Here is a 26,424-nt window from a genome sequence, read left to right as displayed (position 1 = left end):
TGGGGTTTCAATTAAGCATATGAGACTGTACTGTTTCAATAAGACCTATATCTTCCATTCCCTCACACAAACATGAAATTTTGATCAACAGAAAAGCCACTTAGCCCCTATTAACATTTGGGACATTCTGAATCTTGATTCCCCTGCCCACACCCATGCTCCTCCTCCTTAATAGGTCCTCTAAAGTTTTTAATAAATCTGTCACCTTTCTACCTTTGGCTGAATAAACTAGAGGTGCTAAAAAAATAATCATGAGAGTTGATTCTTATTTTGGAGCAGCCAGATTATGTCCAGACTGGTGAGTGGGGAAGGGGAGTAAAGGTCTGACCTCAGTTTCTGAATGGCAAAGTTTGAGTGGGAGGATCCCAAATCTAAAGGTAAAAAGGAATGATGTGGACGTATGAAGGAAGCCAGAGCCCTGAATACAGACTCAGTCTGTATCCTGACAGAGTGGAGATAAGGTGGCTGGGGAGCTAGTGGTGCTTTCCTGGAATACAATCTGTGTTTGACACTCTCTGTTTAAGCACTGCCCATCTGCATGTTATTCAGCTGAAGCCTCTAGGGATAAAGAGGAGCCACAGGCACAGACTGCGAGTGAGGGAGGAAGCAAAAGAGCTTTTCTTTTTTAAATAAGGATCTGGTTAGACTGCCTTGAAGTGCCACATCTGGAAACTGAAAGCTGAGAGAAAGTTAAAATATCTGAGGCACTACTAAACGAAGGGGGGTGGAGGCTGATTGCAGAAGTGGGTAAACAATTACTAAGAAGCTAGAAGACCACTGCTGGATGTAAGGGGAGGAAATGGCTTTGATCTCAGCCTGGCCCCTTCTTTTTCCTATATTATTCTTCTTGGGATGTTTCTTCTCCAGTGCTGCCTCAAGCGAGGGCAGCGTTTTTCATTTTGACATTGAAGGTAGCGCAGCGGTCAGCAATCAAGAATCCGCTGTTATCAGAGGGCAGCAGCAGTCAGTTGCTACTGGAAGTTGGGTGCCTTTTGCTGAGGTACAGTAACTCCATTCTATCTCTAGAGTCTGAGCTTTTTTCTTTCATATGCTTGTGGTGAAATTCCAATCCGGATAAAGTTAGTTTAATCATTTGAACCTTCAAGTGATACTGTAGAGTTTTGTGGGGGGATTTTGGACATCGCATTTCAGGCTAAAAGAGACATTTCAGACTTCAGAATAAACACATGCCCTGCCTGCTTTGAATAAACAGCTGTACTATAAAGTGGTACTAGCTTAGCATGTCTCTGACTTTCCTGCCAGCATAACTAAATAGGCCTGTCCAAACAGAATTATTTTACAAGGGTTAGTTGTCACAACAATAGTCACCAGATCTTTAAATTCACTTGGATTTCCAGAAAGAGTTTCCCCCCAAAATATCTACCATATTACAGAAGTTTTGCTTTTGTCTCTTACATAAAATCCAGCTCTGGAAATGGAGGTTCCTTTTACGGTTAGAGTAAGGTTAATAAATCAAAGAGTATTTAGGAGACTGCCTGCAGAGAAAACACCTGCATAGATTTTTAAACATTACAGAAAGTTTGATAGTAGGACTAATAACAGAAGAAATCAGGATGATCCTAAAGTTACTTTGTTGTAGTAAGTTTTCTTGCAATCTGCTTCTTGAAGTTACTTTAGACTTCTGATTTCAGTAAGGCTGCATCTGAGCTGAACTATTTAAAAAAAACTAAGAAGAAAATAAATGACTTCAAGGCACACTAGAGACAGATCAATGTCTCATGTGTGGGAGATACAAAGTAGGAGGCAAATTAAGTCACCTAAGGTCATGGGAAGGGGAAGAATAATTACTCTAGCATAACATCAGAAAATGAGAGAGAAAATGAAAAAAGCGAGATAAGCACAGCTATGTTGATATCACAGTTATGACACTGACATCTTATGTCATGAAACTAAATGTTTTTACCATGCTTTGATTACTAATGATAATAACCATGAATGTAAATGTACAGCATCCTGGAAAAAATCTTCTGGGACAATAGGGCTTCAGTACAAGGCCAAATTTGATTACACAAACCTCACCCATATTACTGCACTTCCAAACAGCTGAGGAATCTCAGGAAAGGCCTGCCCACTCCACTACTCTGGGGCGAAACGTGACCTACGTGAGAAAGTTTTGAATCTAAAAGTTTGCCCAGCTTAATATGTAGGCAGTCGGGAGCTCGCCCGGGCTTGGATACGTTCCATAATTAGGGAAGTACATCTCTTCTCCACAGCTTGGAATTAGCCACTGGGAAACAGTATCTCCACCTGTTGCTTACAAAATGGAAAGTCCCTGAATGAATGCTTGATTTAAGAGACAAATGGGTTTTTTAACTGGGTTTCACAGGATAACGGGCATAAGCTTTTAACAGATAAAACTCCTAGCCTTTCTGGGTATAATCACACTGAATGACTCCACAAAGCCAGACTGTGTGTGCTTCGTTTAACCTATTGGACTTTACACCAGGAAAGTGCTGAATGATAGTTTGCACATGGCTTAGGAAAGACACTCCCCCCTACCCCCATTCATTGGAAAGGTATCATTTGTTCTATTTTATTTTATCTTTTAAATAGTTAATATTTGCATTAAGGGCCTGATCCATTGAAGCCAATGGGAGTCTTTCCACTCACTTCTGTGGACGCTGGATCTGTCCCTAAGCACTGAATCCTACCTGCCTGCTCCAATGGTGCAGAGGGTCCTACTTGCAGAACCACTGAGGCTCCATTGTGAGGAATGGCAGCTGGGTTTCAGCCCCTACATTATAGAGGTACATGCCCTGTGTGCTTCAGAGCCCAGCTGCATGGTAACTCCATGTGTGGCCATGTACAGACATCTTTTGGAGGCAGGGCAGGTAGATTTGCTGTTGCATGGATCCACTGCCTAGTGACCCCTGTGTTAGATTTGGTTACTAGGGCTTGGAAGACTACTCCAGTCCTGAGAATGGAGTAGAGGTCATAGAGCAGCTCTCTTTCTCTCTGTAGCCTGAGTGGGGAAGACTCCTCCCTCAAATCCTTACAGATTTCCCCAGCACCAGCCCAACTAATCAGGTTGGGCCCTGGGAATACGATTTCTCCCTAAGTGTGCATTTTAAAACTAGCCATTTTGTGAGCTTGAGTTCTTTATCCACAGATCAGTGTGAACCGCAGTAGAGACTCCCTTACACAGTCCTGCTTGAATCTACTCCTTAGTCTAAACATTGGCTCAGGCCTATAACTCCCCCAAGCAGACAGAGGCTGTTAGTCATGCTGAACAGTGCTGAATTATATAGCGGGTGGGTTTGTGAGGTAGAGTTATAGAACCACAGAATCTTTGTACGTAATGCATCCTGGTAGACTATGGTGCCAGTGAAGGCCTGTACTTAACCACAAAGCAAACAAACCACAATATAGCCAGAATGTAGGCCTAAACCACAACGAATTCATGACATTTCATCATGTGGTGTTAATACTATGCACAGTTTGCCCTACAAACCATTCTTATTTAGATAATGCACGGGCAAATATGAAGGATTAGAAATACAGTGGATGGGAACGTCTAAAAATACATACTTTTTTGGCTGGGTTTACATTGCTGTGGTCTTAAATTCTGCTGAGACTGTGATACTATGAACCTATTGAATAACTGAAAGGAAGCAGAAGAAAGCCTGAGGTATAAGGGAACGCACTGGTCAATATTCCTTAGCCTTTACATTTGGTAACCTAAAAACTAATGGTGAATGGAAGAACTGGCTTTAGAAAAATTCAGAACCAGCTGGAATTTTAGCCTTCCTGTGTATCTGATTTGAACCCAAAGGCTTTTATGCTTGATACAAAACTATTAAATACCTGAATGTCATATGAGAGTACTGAATCTCAGTAACTGGACAGACTCTCAAGGACTGGTACCCATATATCTTTATACTCTGCTGTCCTTTTACAAAAAACTCAACAATTATGCACCCTTCCTAGTTCCATGCAACACATACAACTTCCCCGGAAGAGGACTGGAACTTTGTTCAGGTCGTTCAGAGAGCTCCGGTTAATCCAGGTAGCATGGGTAATGCTAGCAGTGAAGATACAGTACAAGCTTCATGGGAAGCATGGATAAGTACATGGGTTGCCAGCCCATGCTGAAGCTCATGCTGTTGCCTCTTCACTGCTATTGTTACTCACACTAGCTACATTAAAGTTAGTCTGGGTATGCTTATCCATGCTTCAATTGCACCTTAATTTGCAGTGTAGCCGTACCCTAGGAGTCTAGTATGCTGGTCAGTGTTCTTCATATCGTAATGGTCTTTCCCTCCTACACATGACTTTCCATCCATTTCCTACATCCTTTCTTTCTCTGTAGTTCAGATTCTTCTATAGTTTTGCTCCCCGCTGGTACAGCTACCTCTGACATTAGTCCTTCCATAGTACAGGATCCACGGTGTCTTCTTGAAGAATGCAATGTCTTCTTGGAAGGGTTTGATTTGGACAAGTACTGGGTCATGAACTACGAATCAGTGGGTCCTTTGGAAGTAATTAGAGAAGTGGGCTAGATTTGCAAGCACTAAGGATGGGAGATTTCCTTCCAAAGTTGAGGCTAGGGAAGAATTTAACAAAAGGCATCCAGGTGAGAGAGAGGAGCAAAATCAGTAGGGAGAATTTGTATTAGGAAAGTAAACATGAGTATAAGTAGGGTTGCTGGGATTCTGTTTCTGAGACTGAGCCTAGAAATTGCTGTTCATAGGCAGGTTAAGAAGATAGGTATGAAAAACACGCTAAAAAGCATCACCTTCCAAGAATTTTAGATTCCCTAGCTCATGAATGAGGTGAGGGGAAAAGTGTCCCAATCCAGGAAGGGGGAGATGTATGGAGAGAGAGCAGTTTGCACTGGCCCAAATTAATCCTTCATGTAACTATGCTGAAGTTAATGGATTTAGGCCAGGAATTATTTTTGCCAAATATAAAAAGTTTAAAATATTTTATTGGAAAGGTTCTGCTTAGAGAAAGGATCCAAGGACTCAAACCTCAAAATCAGCAGCCAATTTTTGAACTCGTGAGTGTTTGAGAATGATTGGGGCTATGGTTTGGACAGTTACAAAAGTATGACACCTTTTGCAAAAGTCAGACCTTGGTCTAGATTCAAATTTCACACACTGATTTTGGGGTGTCCAGATCTGGGGGCATTGTGTGGACTCATCTCTATTCTAGCAACAACCCAGACAAGATGAAAATCAAGATTAAGCTCTGTGAAGAAGTAGTTAGTTACTAACACGTAATAAACATATTTTAAAAATAAGTAGAATATGTGTTAGAATTTGATCTGCAGACTGCAGCATCTGGTAATATTTTGGATGCTTCGTTTTTGGGTACCCAATTAAAGAGGCCTGATTTTTTTTTATAAAGTGATGACCAAAAATAGCTGGACCCCTCTGAAAATCAGGCCCCTTTATCAGGCATCTGAATCAGGCATCTGAATTTAGCTATTCAAAAACTGGGGTACTCAAAAATCACTAGTAACTTGAAAATGTAGGATTCAAAGTAACCATAATCAAAAGTTCATTCCCAGCAATAAAAATTGGAAAGGAAAGACTTAGGGACTGTTTTGGTGGAAACACAGTTTGATCCCTGCTTTTGGTATGCATCCATTTGAAACAGACCAAAAAGGTTTTTAACCTGACAAAGATCTTTATTATTATTTTTTCTGTCTAGTGAGAGCTGCATCTCACTGTGTAAAAAACAGATCTTGTAATGAGTTTCATTTCAGACCCTCAAGGGTTATGTTAGGTTAACTACCATAATGGGTAATTTGGATTTTTTGCTGCTGTGTGTTCCTGGTGTAACAGGGTTATGTTCTGAGAAAAGTCCATTAAGGATGAGGATGTTTAACTGCAGATGTTTGCATTTACAACTTGAGTTTCTCATCAACGTTTTAATGAAAATCAGCTGCAGAAATTAAGCAGCCAGCCCCAGATCCCTTAAATCATAGAAAGCTCAAGCAAATGGAATTAGAGGACTGAGTGGATAGTGGGAAAAGTTGTGTGTTTCAAGTTTAGTGAAGAAGATGAGAGTCTGTGCGTAAAATGTAACTAGCAAAATAATATGAACTAAACTTTACTGCAGCTAACGAAATATTGGGAAAGGGCCAGCAAAAAGCCCAAACTTATTCAGGGGTGCACAAACAATAAAGGAGTTTTATGTCCACTCTTATTCATGAGCGTGGGGAAGACTAGAAGGAATTAAAGGTCCAGTTTTATTAATGGGCATGGGAAGCAATACAAGGATCAGCATGTCAGGGAGAGTGATATAACCTGATTTTAAATGGTGCCAAGCAACCATGGCTGCTATCATTCTAACTGGAATTTTTGTTGCTCAACAGCTTTAAAAATATGACCAATACCTTTAATCTGAGATTTGTGACAAATATGCCTAAATATTGATAGGAGAGGTGGGTTTAAATTCAATTCTGGATCCAGATTTTAAACCCCTTAAAGTTTAGGGACATTCCAATCTGGGTTTTAATTAAGATTGGTTGCAAAATTTGGATCAGGAACCCAGTTCATTTATAAACCCTACCCAAATTCAGGAGTATTTGGATCTGGCATTCTGATTCTAATAGAAACTGCAACCTTATCAATCCACCACCATTATACTCCTCTCTTCTTGATGCCTCATTCTTTGTCAACAAAAAAACACCAAAAATTATCTTAGCATTCCGAATGTACAGTATATATTGAGCCATTTGAATTGTTTTCTGATGAAAGAATGCACTAAATTTGATCTGTTTGTTGTTCATGTTTGCTTGAAATATCCAAGTAATTCTTTAGATGTTTCTTTTCTCAAAACAAATGCAGCAGGGCTCCATTTTTCTGAAAACAAACAAAACAGTAGTGCCAGAAGCCCAGCACTCATCCCAAATCTGACCTTTACAACAAACAGTGGAGGAAAATACATTTAGGTATAGAAGCAGATTTCATTCCTAGCTTACAATGTGTTATACACAACAGTAATTAAGCATTATTTGTGAGGGCTTGTTGCAAAGCCTCTGGAAGTCAGTGGAAAGACTCTGATTGGCCCCTAAATGATGAAGAACTTTTTCATTGGGTTCTTTTAATATAACAAAATGTTAGTTCCAAATGTGTTTCTATAATTAATCAACAAACTAAATCTATTGTAACAAACGCTATCAGAACCAACAATTTTAGCTAAGATTTGTAAGCTGTGAACTATGCGTAGCTCCTACACCCTTGCACTAATTAGCCAAGGATGGCCTTTCTGCTGATATTCCCCATAGATATCAGACGGGAGGGGTGTCAAGTAGACCCAGCAAGGGAGTGTGTGGTGGAGCAGCAGCTCCTAGACAAAAGGGCAGGGTGACACATTGGGTGGAATGTCAGATGGAGAGGACCCAGTGGATTGGGAGGCAGGAAGCTAAAAAAAGGACTAGCTGGGAGGTTGAAGGGGAGAGGGTATGAATGGACAGATGGATAGCTAGATGTTGCATCATTAACTCAGTATTTCTAAATATCGAGAAGCCAAAAGATGTGAGTTTTTTTTTGTTTTAAATGGGATTGACCTTTTCTTTATGCATTAACAATGATTCATCCAGGCTAAAGTGTCTGGATTGTTTCTGCAATTTGGTTGAGTCAGCCTCTTACAAACCTTGATTCCATGTCATAGTACGCTTATTCTCCCCCTACTATGATTCCTATAACTTTTAGTAGAGGTTCAAGGGGATAGGAGTGGGGAGGAGCAGGAAAATTTCTCTTGCCTGATTTTGCTGTGAGCCAGTCATGATTAGAGCAGTGGCAAAGCTTTTTCAGTCGATGATGCTTTTTTGTGGAACTCCTCCCAGGGCCCATACAATACCATCTAGTTGCCCACTCAGAGAGAACCATTTATTCATGGATCTCTGTCACCTCCTCAGCACCGTGTATACCCTCCTCCAGATCCAGTGTAAACCTCACTGTAGAGTCTGGGGTTGCTCAGGAACAAGCAGGCTCGGAGGAGCATGATGCATCTTTGCCTTCTATACCACATAGATTCCCTGGAAAAGATAATACAGCCCGGGACTTATAGAGTCTGGGGGAGTCCTTGGGGGCACAGATCCATCAGAACCATGCTGCCAAGGAGGTGGGAGGAAGGGAAGGCGAAATCACAGGGGCTTCATGCAGTGAACCTGGCATCCTGCAGATCCCATAGAATCTACCAGGTTTTGGGTGGACTACTTGGTCTTTACATAAAGGAAAATCCCCATCCTCTAGTGGAATAATGAGGGGAGGGTTCTCTGTGAGGGCTCCATAGGTCCCCTAAATTCCCTTTGCTAATCCCTTTCAGAGCTTGCCTCCAGTCCACAATGGTTTATTCCTGATTTCTATGGGCACCTTCCTTTATTTTGTTTATTTTTCAGGGGAAGGAAAACAGGTTAGTTGAGGGGCTGTTTGTTTACTTTTGAACCTGATATTCCCTTTCACCCTTTCTTTGAGCCAATGAGGAACTGATTACATCTCTAGTGAGGTAGCCTGCATACTAGAATTTTTGACTGTGTGTGTCTTTTAATGTTTTGCATTGTGGCTTCCATCTGATGCTTACAGGCCTAGCAATAGCTATCTTACCTGTTGGTTAAATAATAAAGCGACTCTAAATAAAATTTCAGTCACCTTCAGTCGCCTTCCTTGGGTTTTACCTTCTTGTTATTCGTGTTCTCACAGTAAATACAATAATACCTGCAGTAAATGACTCTTGGGCATATTAGCCTTTGAATACATATATTGCTTCAGTGGTCCTGGACATCTGGAAATGTTTGGGTTGTAAGCATGTAGTTGATAACTGTAGTTTTAGGTCTAGCTTGTTCCATGGACTAACATGAAAAAAAAATGACTCAGTTATTCATTTCTTTTTTAAGAGAATGACACAATTATTTACATCTTTCTTGTATTTTATTCAAATATTCTTGTATTTGTTCGGAAACAAAATGGATATTTGTTAAGAGAGGTGGACTATCTGCTTTGCCAAATTTAGCAGTATTTCTGTTTGCCACAGTGCATATATAATACAACAAGTTTTATACTTACTAGCTGTAGAAAAAATAAATTCGTGCTGAGGCTTGGTATTAAATTATCTTTAGCTAGCTTGCAGCCAGCTAAAACGTTTTAGCTCTTCGCCTTTGTGGGAAAGAATGCCTTTTAAGTTAAGGCTTTGTGTTTCCCACTTTATATGGTAAAAATGACTGTGCACTTTTATGAAGAATGCCTAGCCAAGAACTGTTTATATTGGAACCAACCCCATCTCTAAATCAGCCTCTGTTACTGAATGGTATTTTGTTTTCCATATGGATTGAGGAAGGGTAACAGTCTGGAAACATCTGTAACGGATGAAGTTTTAAAAATTAAATACAATTATTTGACCAGAACGATAGATAATTTTGTTGCTTTAAATCAGACCATTTTACTTTTTATCATCATTTCCCTTTACAGCACTTACAACTATTCTGGTACCATTATGACAGAGATATGCACAGGCAGACCTTTCTCAAGAGTTTACAGAGTCCCATAGGCCTGTTTTGTAATTCCATGCTTAAATTAACTTAACTTGAAAATATCAAACAAACAAACAGATTATAGATAGATATATGATTTTTATCGTGAGACAATATTTTCAATAAATTAGAATGTAAAATGTTTGGGAAAATTGAAAGCATAGCTGAAAGGAAATAGCAGCTGAGCCCACTAATTTAAACATTGTTAAGAAAGCAGGATTCATGCTTTATGGTATGATGAAATAAGTTATGAAATGCATTTGAAAACAAAGTTGTCAGTTACATTGGCAGCCATCTTAAGAAGTGGCATCATTTGCCACATTAGCATAATAGTAGCCAATTGCCAAAAGCCCCAGTATGACTGTGCAATTCTCACACTAGCTAGAAGCTGAACCTACTAGTCAATAGCTGATAGAGAAGGTGGTAAGCAGAGGAGGCACCAGCTAGATCCTAGCCACTGAGAAAGGTAATAGTGCCGCTGGACTTCTTATCATGGTCCTGTCTCTGGATATTGTGCAGGGCTTCCATTATTCTAGCTACCCAAGGTACTTGTATGTCCCCTGTTGTTTTAGTATCTGAGCACTTTGCAATCTTTATTTATTCTCACAATGTCACATCAGGTAATGAAGTGCTATTGTCCCCATTTTACAAATAAAGAGCTGAAGCCCAAAAGCCCAGATCCACAAAGGGACTTAGATAGTTTAGTCCTGTTTTTAGGCCCCATTGCAATCCACACAACTCCCACTCAGCTGCCAGCTAACCCCGTAAGCACCTGAACTTGCTGAGCACCTACATAGTTGTAGCAAAAGTTCCCTCTGTGCCTATATTTCTGCCCCTGGACATGTGCACTGCTGCCTCTCTCTAGGCATCCAAGCAACTATTTTCAAGCTAAACCCCAGAGTAATTCATGAATGTAAGTAAGTGCCACCTAAGTCACATGTGGGTCCTGAGCCAGTAGGCATTCTCAGAGGCCACTTAACTCCACAAAACCACTGGGGAGTGGGCAGAACAATGTCCTTCCTTATAACCTTTAGCCCAGTGCTCAGGGTACAGACCTGAGATGCAGGAGAGTCCTAGTTCAAGTCCTGCTGAGGAGAAGGGATTTGAACAGGGATCTGCCCCTTCTTGAGTGCCCGCCCCCCCCAAAACCTACTGTTGTTTGGTGTGGAGTTAGCCTACTGGCTCAAGCCCTGCCTAGGTAGCCAAACACTCATCTACCCCAGTTCATGAATCATGGGACTAGAACCCAGGTCTGCAGAGCCTGGGACAGCTGACATTGCCCCCAGGAAGGCAAGCAGAGAGTTGGCAGTCATGCTCAGAGTTGAGAGAAAGGAATAGGAAGAAGCCTAGGGAAAACAGCAGTAAGGGTGCATGGACCTTAGCTACTGATTGTCAGGTCCCTAGGCTGGCACCCAGTGTAGAGGGTGGGCCTGGGTCTACCAGCCACTGGGGAAGTGTTACAGATGGAGCAGTGGACTTTGAAGACTTCCTGAGGCAGTTTGTTTAGACAGACTTGAATACCATGAAAGGCGGGAAACTACAGTGACCTGACCAAAGGGCCAAACTACAAAAAGAAGCTGCTACAGCTTGTGGAGCATGAGAGAGGCCATAGTGTAAGAGAATAGGACCAGAGGCTGAGAAACCGTCTAAGAGAGGCACCAAACCTGTGGTGAGCTAATCTCCAGATAAGCCACAAGGAGGTGCCATAGCAGTGAATGGAGAAAACCCCATGTCTGTTTTATTCATGTGTGAATAGCCTTACTCCTTCCCAGCCTCCGCTGTGACTCATAACTCTGTTAAGTAACAGAAAAATTGAGATAGTTTTTGTCTTTTTCCCCACTTCCTCATAGGATCCTGAATAGCAGCAGTAAAACTGATCATAGTCTTTGTTAACTTTACTCTTGGCAATCTCTGAGCAACAGTGACATTATCTGTCTAGTGCCTCAGGCAGACTGAGTTTTCTGCACAAACATAAGGGCTAGAAATTTATTTTAACACACCCCCCCGCCAAAAAAAAAAAAAAAGATTCAACTCTGCAGAGCATGATGAGTTGGGGCCCTTTATGTGATACAAAAAGCTTTCCATTTGGCAATGGTAGGTAGACAATGGAGCTCTTAAACACCTATGTTATGGTTATGAGCACTCTCCTGCATTGGAATCAACAAAAAAACTTCCATTGACTTCAGTAGGTCCAAGGATCAGTCCCACTACTTAAAGTAGAATGAAGGCTTTGGTTGAGGTGGTTTTTCATTCTCTCTGATTAAGGGATTTTACTTTGCTGGAGTCAATGAAAGTGCTCCTTTATTTGTGAACGTTCAGATTGCTGAGCTAAGCAAAAAAGTTGCAGTTTACTTTTAATGAATCTTCAGTATAGATTCTTAGCATTATTTTCACAGAGAAAAACAACCTCACCTCTCCAGTACTGTAGAAGGATGAATGCTGTGGGTTTGTGTTTAACCTTTCAAATAGGCACTTAATACTGCTCAAGTTGAAACCCAATATTGGCCATCTTTGCTTGAGTGCCACAGCAAATTAATTAGGGGGACCTTCAATTTCCATTTGTGTACCTTAGGCCACGTCTACACTACAGGATAATATCGAATTAGCTAAAATCGGTTTTATAAAACTGATATAAATTCGATTTCATGCGGTCACACTAGGCACAGTAATTCGGCATTGTGCGTCCATGGTCCGAGGCTAACGTTGATTTCTGAAGCGTTGCATTGTGGGTAGCTCTTCCGTAGCTATCCCATAGTTCCCCCCGCCCTTGGAATTCTGGGTTGATCATTATTGTCGCGGCGGTTCTGGTAAATGTCATCAGTCATTCCTTCCTCCGGGAAAACATCAGCTGACAATCCTTTTCGCGCCATTTTTCCTTGGATTGCCGTGCAGACGCCAATAGCACAGCAACCATGGAGCCCATTCAGCTTTTTTTTCGCGCACCGTATGTGTACTGGATGCCGCGGACAGAGAGGCGATACTCCAGCGCTACACAGCAGCATTCACTTGCTTTGCATGATAGCAGAGATGGTTACTGGTCGTTCTGTATTGTCTACTGCGGAGAAAACTGGCAATGAGATGACGGTTATCTCTCCCCTCTGTACTGTCCGCTGCTATCATGAGTGCCCCTGGCTGAAATCGGCCGGGGGCGCAACGCAAAAGCAAAATTGGATTGACTCACTTGGGACTGAGTCAATCCCTCCCTTATGGTTTCTAAAAATAGAGTCAGTCCTGCCTAGAATAAGGGCAAGTGTATTAGAGGACCAGTGTATCAGAGCACAGCTGCTCTGTGTCATATTCACAGGGGGTGCCCTGCAAACCCCATCCGTTGCTTCCTCTCCCCAACCTTCCTGGGCTACCGTGGCAGTGTCCCCACCCGCATTTGTGTCATGAAGTTATAAGAATGCAGGAATAAGAACAGAGACTTTTAGTGAGATAAAATGAGGGGGAAGCAGCCTCCTGGGCTATGACAGTCCAGGCAGTACAGAATCTTTTCTTTACACAGGAAAGGGAGGGGGCTGATGAAGCTCAGCCCCCAGTTGCTATGATGAAGACGGTTACCAGCCGTTCTGTACCATCTACTGGGAGTAACTGGAGTCATTCCCGTTTTTACCCAGGCGCCCCGGCCAGCCTCACTGAGGCCAGCCAGGACACTCACGGCTGATGGCGACGACGGATATCAGTCATATTGCCGTCTACCACCGGGGAGGGGAGAGGAGCGGATACTGCTCTTCACTGCTGCAGCATTGTGTCTACCAGCAGCATTCAGTACACATAGGGTGACACTGAAAGAAGTCAAGAATGATTTCTTATCCCTTTTCTTTCACGTGGTGGTGGTGGGGGGAACTGAGGAGCTATTCCCTGAACCACGCCAAACACTGTGTTTTGAACCTACAACATTGGGAACTCAGCCAAGAATGCAAATACTTTTCAGAGACTGCTGTGGACTGTGTGATAGCTGAGTCCTCAGTACCCCTCCATCCAAGACGCATCCATTGAGTCTCTGGCTTCCATTACGCTTGTCAGCAGCGCTGTGTATCCTGGAGATTTTTTTTCAAACGCTTTGGGCTTTCGTGTTCTGTAACGGAGCTCTGATACAACAGATTTGTCTCCCATACGCGATCAGATCTAGTATCTCCCGTACGGTCCATGCTGGAGCTCTTTTTGGATTTGAGACTGCATCGCCACCCGTGCTGATCAGAGCTTCCACCACTGGGCAAACGAATGTAATTCAAAGTTCGCGGGGCTTTTCCTGTTTACCTGCCGCTGCATCCGAGTCAGATTGCTGTCCGAGCGGTCAGCGGTTGCACTGTGGGATACCGCCCGGAGGCCAATAACGTCGATTTCCATCCACACTAACCATAATCCGATATGTTAATATCGAATTTAGCGCTACTCCTCTCGTCGGGGTGGAGTACAGAAATCGATTTAAAGAGCCCTTTATATTGATATAAAGGGCTTTGTAGTGTGGACAGGTACAGCATTAAATCGATTTAACACTCTTTAAATCGATTTAAACGCGTAGTGTAGACCAGGCCTTAGATTAAAATTCAGTTTAGAAAAAACCATACAGTGACAGTGCTTTCTCTTTAGCAAGATGAATATTTAGCTAGTAAAAAATGTGAGTTTACCTCTGCAAATTAAGTAACACACAATATGTATGTAATTTACTATTTATGTAAATAGTGTAATTGCTTTAGTTTACAATCTAATTAAATGTCATTTGAATTGAGATACCTGCCAAGATAAAGGAATAAGAAAATATTACTAGTCTTGTGGACAAAAAAAACACTACAAACTTTTTGTTCGCTCCTAATTTGCAGCAAAAGTGGAGCAGAGAAAAAGATCAAAATGCAGGGAGACTGTTCAATAATGTAATGAGATACAGTATATAGTGTGTGTTTTTTTTAATAAAACATACCATCAATAATGGTTTGGACACTAAAATCTGGGAAATGTGTCATTCTCAGAAATGTTTATATTTTTAAAAATAAACCAATTCCCACATAATACATATAATTTCAGTTCACTCACATTTACCAAAATGAAGGCTAAAACAAAGTGGCTTTTATCACACTGACTACTCTCTAGCAGTAGTACTGTCTTATTACCAAGGCTACTTAACTGTCTAGCTATGATGTCAATACAGAATTAATTTCTTCAATAATCAGTTAGAATGTGACCTTTCTAGTTCAAAGAATGGGCTACTATAGAATAGAAGGTAATGAAGGCTTATAGTAATTATAAATAGAGCCTAGAGGAAATGGGGAAGCAAGCTTGATTGTTTTTAATTCACCAGGTTTGTAAGGCTTGGAAACTCAAATTAATTTAGCTGAAGCCAATGAAGAAGAAATGAAAACACTGAGAGCAAGTGTCTACTGTTGGTCACAGTGGTGTAACTATGAAGTAACACTGCCATGCAGATTCTGGCCCTTCATATTGCTTTTTCAGTTATTTTGATGTTTATATTGTAGCCAACACGCTGGGATGTTGCTGGCTTTCTAAGGGAATGTCTACACTGAAAAAAAAAATGCATCATCAAGTCTCAGAGACCAGGTCAACTAACTGGGGCTTGCACTATGGGGCTAAAAGTAGCAGTGTAAATGTTCCTGCTTGGGCTGGAGCCTGGACTTTGACTGTAGGGAAGGAAGGGAGGTCTCAGAGCCCAGGCTCCATCCCACATGGAAATATCTATACTGCATGTAGACAGGCAGACTCACCCCCATGGTGCCTCCAGCTGGTGACTTCTGGGAATTTGTTCAGTTCCAGCTCCAGAGCACCCTCTGCAGGCCGGTGATCCATCTGTCCTATGGCTCCCATGTCCCTCCCTGGACCCGGTGCCCTTTTACATGGGGTGCTGCCCTCCTGGCAGTAACTCTTTTCTGTCAGGGTCTCCCCTCCCCAGGGAACCCCTACCCTCTAGCCCCACCTTGCCTCAGTATATGTCTACTGCCAGTCATTGTCTAGCCCCACACCCTGGGGCAGACTGCAGTATCAGCCTACTCATCTCTGGCAAGCAGGGTTTGGACCTGCTGCCTTGGCCTACCCCAGGCTGCCCTCTGCAACCCCCAGTACCTGTTAGCCCAATGCTAGGCCACAGCCTGGGGCTTTCCAGGCAAGAGCTCCCCAGCTCCTCTACCTTTCCCCAGCCCTCCTTCACTCAGGTACCTTCTGTCCAGCTCCCTACAGCCAGGCACATCTCCCACTATAGCTAGAGAAAGCCTGTCTTGGCCTCTGGCTCACAGCCTCTTATAGGGGCCAGCTGGGCCTGATTGGAGCATGGCCACAGCTGAACATACTTTCCCCAATCAGCCCAGGCTTCTTGCCCCAGCCTAAAGGCTGCTGTCTCCAGCCACAGCCCCTTCCCAGGGCTGTTTTTAACCCCTTCAGGGCAGGAGCAGGGGTCCACCCTGCTATACTGCCATTTTTTGCCTTGTAGCACAAGCTCGACAAGAGACTCATGGCCATGGGTGGCTTTTTTTGAGTTTAGATATACCCTCAGGATCTAATATTGCAGTACCCAGAGAGAGATAACTCCCATGGAAATTTCATTTTACTGGGACTGCAGAATCAGTTCCAGAGGGAGCCTGAAAATACTACTACACCTCTACCCCGATATAATGCCACCTGATATAACACGAATTTGGATATAATGCGGTAAAGCAGCACTTGGGTGGGGCTGCGCACTCTAGTGGATCAAAGCAAGTTCGATATAACACAGTTTCACCTATATCGCAGTAAGATTTTTTAGCTCCTGAGGACAGCGTTATATCGGGGTAGAGGTGTACTTTCTAACTTGGATCCCATTAATTTCTTCTTTAACTGAAATTATACTTAAATTAAACGCAGTCTGAAAATCAATAAAAGAACCATCAAAGTGAAGGAAGGAGATCTTAAAAACTGGTTAGAGTTGCAATGTTTCATTGAAACATCCATCACAAAATCTTTCATCCTAGAGACCAGGGCTGGGACGAGGCATGTGCTGAAGAAGGTAGGCAGGTAAGCAGAAAGGGTGTCAACACAACACTTGTTTTGAGAGGCATAGGCGGGGGACAGATTATTATTCTTCGTTTAAAATTCCCAGTCCTCGTTTGTTTTATCAGGGAAAAAATAAGTCCTTTCAAATGTTGTATTCAACTAAAATAAAATACAAAATGTCTGATACTTCAACTGAAGTTCATGGCTACCTGCTCTCTGCATTGATTTCTGTGTAGAATGAGTTTGTCCATATCCTAATTTCCCTCACTTCCTAGACCATGGCTGCCTATGCAATGAAGAAAGCAGAATTTGGTCCAAAACATTCAAAAAAAGAGAAACCCCAATCCCAGTCCCACGTTTTCAAGTGAAATACTTAAGACCTAAATGTTAAGTGTTTGCTTAATTCTTTATATATTTTCCTTAACTAAACCTGAGCTAGATTCATAGGCCTGTCAAGCTTGGATAACAAAAAGGTTGGAGGTCACTGTTAAAAGACCCCTCAATTTCTAGAGTCCGATTTATTCCTTAGACAGTATGAAGAGAAGGGAACTTTGAAATAAGGTGGAGCAAGGTCAAGCAATACTGTGTAAATGAGCAAAAGAATCTTAAAGTTGATCTGCTATTCTAACTGAAAGCCAGTGAAGTGCTTTCAGCATAGGATTCAGCTGATTCGAGGTCCTGGATCTGGTGAACAGTTTAGCTGCCAAGTTTTGTACTAGCTGTAGACATTGGAGGGAACTAATCAGAACTGTGATTACTACTGAATTAAAGAAGTCCCAAACAGAAAGTTATGATATCATGGATTAAAGTCTTGGTATTGGGTCAGGACATTGGTTACATCCTTCAGTTACATCGGTTACACAGAAAAAAGGGAACTAATCTTGTGAGGACTCTTTGTGGAGGACTTCCACTGGAGCCAATGGAAGTTCTGCTAGAAGGCTTGAGTCTATAGAATGTACCAGACTGGATCAAAGATGAGTAGTTGTTCATTCAGGGGAATAGAAAACTCCATATAATACATGTGCCAATTCCACATACTGCATAATAGCGGGAAAATTCCTCACTGGCTCCTAAATATGATCTGTATCTTGAAGGGTGAGATATTCCAGAGATAGTAAAGAGCTATGGGCATAAAACTATAATAACTAGTACCTATCTCTTATATGCTCAATGCTTTGATCTCAAATTGCTATACCATGAAGATCAATATTATTTTCCACACTTTACCGACGAGGAAATTGAGGCACAGAGAGGTGAAGTGACTTGCCTAAGGTCACCCAGGAGACAAGTAGCAGAGCCGAGAATAGAATCAGATCTCCTGAGTCAGTCTAATGCTCTAGCCACTAGGCAATACTACCTCAACAAAGTGTGTGTTTAGTTTATACGAAGCACAAAGGATGACTTGGGGCTGAAGATTTAACCAATGGGCCAATTTCTGTATATTTCTTAATATTTGCTTGATTAAGGACAAAATAATTTGACCCATTTTAGTTATTAAATATTTAGCGCTCAGGGTATGGTAGATACTTGAGACATAAAAATTATTGTCTTAATCCCCCCCAAAACTTACAAAGTAAGGTCTCAAACCTGCAAACACTAATGCATCTTATGAACATGATTAATCCCACTAAACTCAATGGGACTACCTGCGTACATAAAATTATTCATCTCATCCATATTTATATGTACAGAACGGGGCCCTAGATGAGGACCTGCCCCAACATGGTAAGGCAAACAGACGGGAGTATGTAGGGAGAGTGTGGTGCAAGTTTACAAGCACAAGTTAATGAGTTTAATCAATTGTTCAGTGAGTATCTTGAAACTGCTTGTGATGTTAATTTTAAAATTAATACCATTTGTTTTTGTGCAGGGAATTAATGGGATAGAGATGAAGGGAATATCATGAAACGGATGAGTTAGTAGGACCAAAGTGAAAAGGAGAGATGGGAAGGGGGAAAAGGAAAGAGCAGAGAGAACAGTAGGATGGATGGAGAGGAATCCAGTGAGCAAGGAGAGTGATGCCGCAGCAGCAGGAATGTGGAAGTTGGAGAGGGGCAGTAGGAGATCAACAACCAATGAGCATAATGTCCAAACACCAGTAAAGCAGGACAGCCATTAATAGAAACAACCCAGGAGAAATACAGAAGCCTCCCCTGAAGTGGGCCAATCAGCAACCATTTCATCTTGTCGGCATTCAGTTTAAGAAAGTTAAATGATATTTAAGCCCAGAGACATGTAATACAGACAGGATTGAAAGGTAACCTATAAATATAAACTAGCTTGAGTGCCACAAATAGAACCCTGAGGAAATGCAGATTCACTTAATGGCTCGCAATACGTAAATGGGCCTATCATAACAAACTCCCTATAACAACACTTACTCCACAACATTACCATTATTCCCCCACTTCATCACCAAGCTTTTGGGGAAATCTAGGACTGAATTGGTCCCTAGTCTATTATTGAAGTTTCTCTCTTTCTTTAGCAAACTTAAAGTCATTCTAACTTTTGGAAAATGAAACCTAGAAGACACGATGCACAAACAAATTAAATTAGCTGCAATTGATATCACAAGTGCACAGACTAGATAATGAAAGATTAGCAGACATCATATCACAAAGAAAATTAATGAACCCAGCAAAACACAACAACAGTTATCATGTGCTTATATGTAATGAGTGTGAGGACTCATTCTATACATAGTTTAACTCCAAAAGAACAAAATGGAGACACACTTCTTAGACAAATTTGAACCCAAATCGGACACATCACACAGATTTGATATCCATGATGATCAGACCCTTTACCCTCCCTGGACCAGACTTAGACCTAATGTGATCATGGAAAGTGTCCATTTTTGGCAAGATGGAGTGGCGCCACCTGTCTTGGGAGCATGGGGGGCACAAAAAATTTAAACAGTCATTTGTGATCTCAGTGGTTCAAAGTTTTGAGCCTCAAGCCTGTCTCCCAACTGATAGTTGTTGTACACTTATAACCGCTACAAGTCTGGTGTTAGTTGATTGAGGAAATAGCATTCTTAGGTATTATGTGAAAAGTCTAATGCTCATACATGTAATAATAGTGAGAGGTGGGTGAGCAAAGCTCTTCAAGGATGAGGTGGGTAACACTTGATGCAGGGTTCAGTGATTTATTAGCTCCTAGTTCTACTTCTTGGCAATGTTTGCAAGCCAGTCTTGCACAGTCACCTAGCATAGCCCAGAGACCAAAGACACAACACCTGCTGACACATACCTGAATAGGTTACTAAGACTCCTGTTAAAATGTCTGCTTACCTCCATGTCCGCTGTCCTCTAGGGCAGTGGTTCTCACACTGTGGGTCGGGACTCCAAAGTGGGTTGCAACTCCATTTTAATGGGGTTGCTAGGGCTGGCTTAGACTTGCTGGGGTCAGGGGCCAGAGCCAAAGCCCAAGCCCCACTGCCTGGGGCCAAAGCCCGAGGGTTTCAGTCATGGTTTCAGTCAGGTTACAGGCCTCCTGCTGGGGCTGAAGCCCTTGGGCTTTGGCTTTGGCCTCTTGGGCTTTAGCTTTGCCCCTCCACCCCAGGACTTGAGCTTTGGCTCAGGCTTCAGTCCCCCATCCTGAGGTCATATAGTAATTTTTGTTGTCAAAAGGGGGTTACGGTGCAATGAAGTTTGAGACCCCCTGCTCTAGGGATAGCCAAAAATTGCATTGTCTTACTCTCCACTTATCTAGTTCATTCCAGAAAGATTTGTTGATTTATTAATCAGTCCCTCAGCCACAGTGCACTTTTGATGTAAAAAGGTGTCTAGAATAATGTGTGTGTGCTTCTAAATCTGTGCTGTACTCTGTGCCCTGCTCAGTATGGTGCAGTGCGCAAGACTTTCACACATGCAATTAATGTAGTTTCCTAGGAGCAAACCATAGCATGCATTAAAAATATAATAAATCCCCATTTTACAGTTTGGTAAACTGAATCACATATGGAAAGCTACTTTCTGACTGTCTCTGCAGGGGCACTTTAGAATGGAAACACTGTACAGAGAGCCTTTTTGCCTACTTTTCCTAGCCAGCATGTGCAAGAAGAACCAGGCAAATGCGGTTGCTCAAGATGGGAGACTAAGAGCATGGGAGATGAACATGGGAGATGAGCATGTTTCTTGGACCAAGAGTGAGCTACCAACTAGTTGCAATTATAGTAACGGCTCTACATACCTGCTAGTGCCCAAAACCTACTCTGCTCCTGCGCGCGCGCACACACACACACACCTACCTTTGAAGTGGCTGTTTCTTCCTTCCCCCCACCCCTAGCCCCCATGAAGGCAGAATGCCTTTGAGCACCATATGTCAGACATTACAACTACACCTCCCCAAAACCAGAATATCACCTAAATGATTCAGTAACTTGCCCAAAGTCACACAGCAAGTGCTGTAGCTATATTTAGGACTGCTGAAATCTTGTCCCCTATTTTATTCACTTTCCACACTTGCAGCTTGTGTCTGAGCTAGAAACCGGTTGAACACAACGTGTTCTCTACATCTGTCAGATTTTATTTTTCAGCACCAAGTAAGGGTGTCTCATTCAGGTCACAGAAGGTCAGAACTGTGGGGCATAGTGTTATTACAGCTCCTGCTGTTTGCAGAATGTTTCCCATCAGTCCTGAGAAGAACTAAATCTTTGTGCTTGTGAAAAAATATGTCTTTGAACTGGGCAAACTGCTGGGGAATTTGAAAGGGCTGTTACTTCACTCACAGGGAGCAGAAAAATGGGTTTCCATGAGTCTGTGACCAGGAGCGTACACTGTAAAATCTATGTCTGAAAGTTGTGGGATGCTACTTATACCACCAAACAGGAGTTAGGATGTGTGGAGAGGGGAGGGCGCAGCCTGTATTCTCTTGGTTGAGAGAAATTAACAGGCTGAGAGTCCCCTATCTGTCTAATATTAAAGTGAATGCTTTGTTAGTTAATACTTTCCTACTGTGACAAGCTGAAAGTTTTGTGCCCACCAGATGTCCAAGGGTAGATTGCTAGGATGCCGTGTTAGAGGAGGACAAATAAGTACTTCATTTATTCACGCAAAAAAAAAAAAAAAAGGCAGCATAGCACAGAAGGGTTATTCCAGTTTGATAAAATATATAAGTTACTAGAACAGGAACAAAATGATGGTCTTCTAGGTTAAAGCACAGGCCTGGGAGCCAGCAGGCTGTACTGGGAGTTGGGGTCTGTTCCCCACTTGACAATGGATTTGCTGTGTGACCACGTCTGGAGACATTTACACTGTAACCAGCACCACTTTATAGTGGGCAAGCCTTTCAAACATTCTGGCTGTGATTCTCCCATCACAGAGTACTAAGCCAATGAGGGTTACTCCATGGGAGAAATAAACCCTATGTACCTCAGTCTCTCCATCTGTAAAATGCGACAATGTCCCTATTCTCACAGGCACCTTTGGGGCTTAATTCATTGTAGATTGCAAAGAGCTTTGAGGAGCTCACATGAAAGTGCAAAGTATTACAACTAGTTGCTTATTATGACTTTATTCACTAATCTGCATGTAAATGTTCCACTTAACTTGAGGTGATTTACTTGTAACAGTGAGATGATTTTCGAAATAGCAAAGGCGCAGGAAGCATTTTTTAACTCTTCCTGAGATTTCTAGTTTTAGACAAAGTTCAGTTACTGGCTAATATTTGCCAAAAAATCCCTAACCCTTGGCTGAGGAGGATTTATTTCCAAAGTCAGAGATATTCAAGCACGCTGCAGGGAAAGCAATATTTGCTAAGTGTAGTATAGTTTGTTTGAAAATCTAGCCACACATGTCACAATGGGGGGTTGCTGGGGTTTGAAAACTTTTGAAAAACTGGATCATGTTTAATGAGATCTAGAAATCTAGCTTTTTTGAAAATATGGCTCTATCTCCTTTGAAGTAACTTGCTTAGTTTAAAATAAGCATCCAGTGAATTGTAGGGAATTTCTGACTGTCTTTCTCAGCACTGAAGAAAATGTAGATGCCAGGTGGCACCTCTGTGGCAGCAGGTTATGTACAGAGTGGAAATGATAGCCTGACAGCCCTAGTCCAAAGTCCTCCTCACAAAAAAACAGGACACTGTAGAAGGAAAAATCCTGCTTTTGGGACTGTCATAAACAGATAGCTACGGGTTAATGTCTCTTTCACCTGTAAAGGGTTAACAAACAGTGACCTGCAACACCTGACCAGAGAACCAATCAGGAGACAAGATACTTTAACAATCTCGTGGAGGGAAGTCTTGTGTGTTCTTTTCTTTAATCTGTGTTCCTTCTAGATCTGAGGAGTTGACTGGATGTACTACACGGCTCTAATTTCTATTCAAGTAGTAAGTGCAAGTAGAAAGTGGTTTAGTCTTTTAATTGGTTCTCCTTTATTTGCAAATGTTGTATCTGGCGGGTAAGAGTTTTAATGTTATTTGGCCTGGAATATTTTAAATTGTATTTTCTGCTGAGGAGGCTTTTTCTCCAGTTTCTATAAGCTAAAAGACCCTGTAATATTCCATCTGGAATTACATGTGATTTATCTTTATTCTTCTTTCTTTATTAAAAGTGTTCTTTAAAATACTTAATTAATTTTTTTTCCTCCTGGCTTACAGGCGAGGATGAGTCTGTACTCACCAGGGACTTGGTGGGAGAGAGAGAAGTGGGGAGGAAAGGTGAATTTCCTCTGTGTTTTATATTCATGGAGCTTGAATCTGTATTGCCTCTGGGTGAGGGGGAAGGCAGGAGGGGGGAAGGGAATTCCTCCCTGTTTTAAGATTCAAGGAGTTGAATCCTAGTGATCTTCCAGGGTAACCCAGGGAGGGAAAGCCTAGGAGAGGCACTAGTGAGGGAAAGAGTTTACTTTCCTTGTATTAAGATCCAGGGGTCTGGGTCTTGGTCTTGGGGGTCCCCAGGGAAGGTTTTGGGGAGACCAGAGTTTATCAGGCACTCAAAGTCCTAATTGGTGGCAGCTTATCAGATCTAAGCTGGTAATCAAGCTTAGAAGAATTCATGCTGGTACCCCAATTTTTTGGACTCTAAGGTTCAGATTGGGAAAAAATACCATGACAGGGACAGAGGTCAGCTTATTTATTTTAAGAGAGCCAAAGCAAAGTAAACCATAATCAAAAGGGCCTCAGATCTTTGGGCTGCTAACTCCAAACAATGCTCACAACAAAAACAAACCAAGCAAAGTACATATGTTTTTTGAAAACCTCTTCAGGGAATAGAGAGTTGCCCTCTGCAAAATATCACACTGGTTGATCTAGTCTGACCTCTTCTGTAACACAGGTCATATTATTTCATCTAGTTACTCCTGTACTGGGCACAATGGCATGTGTGTGATGAAAGCATATCTTCCAGAAAGCCAGCCAGTTTTGATAGGGAGTCATCAGGAGATGGAAAGTCCACCACCTGCTTTGGTAGTTTGTTTCAGTGGTTAATCAGCCTCATTGTTAAAAAAACAAAACAAAAAAGCCTGTGCCTTTCTAATTTGAATTTGCCTGGCTCTAACTTCCAGCCATTAGTTCTTATGATGCCATTCTCCACTAGATTATGCTTTATATGCTCCTTAAAAATTAGGAATAGCTGCTCTGCCTTCTTCCCTTGAGCCCCTGAGTGAGCTCCTCTGGGTTCTAACATCCCACCTCTCAACTAGAAGCCCTTTTCTTAGGGATGGGAGTGGGGAAACATTTTGGGGTCCTGCAGATACTATACCACCCATAATACAGATGGTCAGATAATGAAGATGAAAATACAAATTATCAAATGCATCAAAAATCTATAAAGGCATATTTGTTACTTGGGGCTATATTATCTCCTCAATGCATGCAAACTTCCCACTGTAAGTAATAGGAGTCACACATGCACCAAGTTCTTTACAGTTTTATACTCCATTTCTAGGACTGCTCAAAATATGGAAGCACTGATAAATCTGCACCTTGCAGAAATTTATATTTTTGCTGCCAGTGGTTTGCAATTCTTAATGTGATTTGATTTTTACAAGCATTTTTGGAGAGGTGTAGTCCTGTGCTCATGCTGAAGATTCTTGAGAAAATAATAATAATGATGATCAGTAATGATTTTCAGAGCCCAAAAGTGTGCTAAGAATGTCACAGAAACAAGATTGAGTATCTGCCCTGAACAGCTCAAAATTTACATTCAGATATTAGACAGCAAGATCCTGACTTGCCCTGTGCACTATGTAGGAGAATAAGAGGGCATAAGGTAACTCTTCCCTCTCTGCATAAGCTATCAATATTGCAAGTCACAGCGTGAGGTGAGAGCAGCCTCCATGCAGCAGCTACTCACCCTCCCAGGCAGGGAGCAGGCTGGCAACAGGCAGACCTTGGGCACCCAAACAACAATGGAGCTGGCACTGAGAGAAAAGGAATCCATGCCTGGTATGAAGTTGGCATAGTTTACTTCTCAACTGGAGCAAAGGGAGAAGCAAGGACCAAACTGCGAACTTCGGTGTCACAATGCAGTCCCTACACTGCTCCTGGGTAGTGCAGCTACACGCTGCCTCTTAGTCAGGGTCCGTGCTTAATTTCTGCCAGGGCTTGCCAGGCGTGAGACTCAGTATCTGTCGGTTTGACAGTTCATAGCCCTGGCGCCTTGCCGCTTGCCGCATCAGTTATGAAAGTAAAAAAATCTCTATTTTTTGCTCTGAAAAGTGTTTTACTTAAAATTCTCAGCACAGTTGTATCCATCAGGGCCACAATCAGGGTGGGACAAGCAGGGCAGCCATCCAAGGCACAAAGCCGGGGTATGTGTAGAAAAATGGGGGGATTGAAAAACTAGTAGGTGGTAGAGCCCTGCAGTGGGACTGGGATCCCATGGGTCCCGTTACCATGCCAGGCCACCCACTTTGGCAGCAGCGCTGCCTTCAGAGCTGAGCAGCCAGAGAGCAGTGGCTGCTGGCCAGACATCCAGCCCTGAAGCCAGTGCCCCTACCAGCAGCAACGTAGAAGTAAGGGTGGCCTGGTAAAGCTCTAATCTCTACCGGGTTTTTTCGTTCATCCTATTTTTCTGGCCCCTCCCCCCGGCTTTGTGCCCTTGGTGGCTGCCCTGCTGTCTCCACTGTCCCTGCCCTGGTTACAGCCCTAGTAAAATATGTGATTCTAAACATCTCACACTAGTATGTACAGTAGGCTACTCTTTCAAAAAAACACTGTACGACTGAATGTACAGCAGTATTATTGTCTTTGGTAACTGCACATTCAAAGTCATAACAAGTTTAAAATTTAATATTAAATCATTGCTTGAGCCCCATCGTCTCTCTCATTACAAGTTAAGAACTGCTCAGGGCCAGTTGTGAATGGATATTCCCACTCAGAGAGAGGATCAAAGCAGGGGAAGAAGAGAAGCAGAAAAGAAGTCACCAAATAACACTGTCTGGTTACTCACTAAGGAATGTAGACATCTTGATAGTTCTTTCCAAAACAAAGATAGCATATTAAGGAATAATTCCAATATGATTTAAAATTTGTGTTTATTGCAAGAAACTGAAGTGTCTATGCATTTTGCCTACAAAACATTTGTAACAAAATCACCACGCCATACAGAACTGTGAGATTTAGGACCCAGTACAGAATTTTTTTTATAGTCTCATATTTAAGATGCTTGCAGCCAAATAAAGCCCTGGTTTTAATAAACTCAAAAGCTGTTCCTCCATATATGACACAGTAATTAAAGTGATCCTTCGATTGCACTTGGAAGTAAGAATCTAGTAGATAATTCTCTAGAGCCTAATCTTCAGTCTGGTGCCTGAACATCCATGCTGTATGCTGACTAGCTTCTTCAGGGCTGGGAGGAAGAAATCCTTCAGCTCTACTCCCAAGCTGCAAAGTGGCACCAGGATTGTTTGACAGGTACTCCTCGGTCTAAGAGCTACATACAACCCAGCACTGACAAGGCAGCTGGCAGGCTGTGACCTTAGCTCACTATTCTATTT

General features: G+C 42.2%; 1 protein-coding gene across 1 annotated transcript in view; it reads left to right on the top strand.

Annotated features, from left to right (window-relative positions):
- Nucleotides 1–548: 548 nt before the first annotated feature.
- LAMA4 (laminin subunit alpha 4) overlaps nucleotides 549–26,424 on the top strand; it is a 162,350-nt gene continuing 136,474 nt past the window's right edge. The window contains exon 1 of the mRNA XM_075063889.1: nucleotides 549–1,000. Within this exon, the coding sequence (XP_074919990.1) occupies nucleotides 800–1,000 (201 nt within the window). The 5' untranslated portion in view covers nucleotides 549–799. The remainder of the gene's footprint in view (nucleotides 1,001–26,424) is intronic.

Source organism: Chelonoidis abingdonii, chromosome 3 (assembly GCF_003597395.2).
Source record: "Chelonoidis abingdonii isolate Lonesome George chromosome 3, CheloAbing_2.0, whole genome shotgun sequence".
Classification (NCBI taxonomy): domain Eukaryota; kingdom Metazoa; phylum Chordata; order Testudines; family Testudinidae; genus Chelonoidis; species Chelonoidis abingdonii.
The sequence above is the reverse complement of the archived record's forward strand: the minus strand, read 5'-3'. Positions and strand labels throughout refer to the sequence as shown.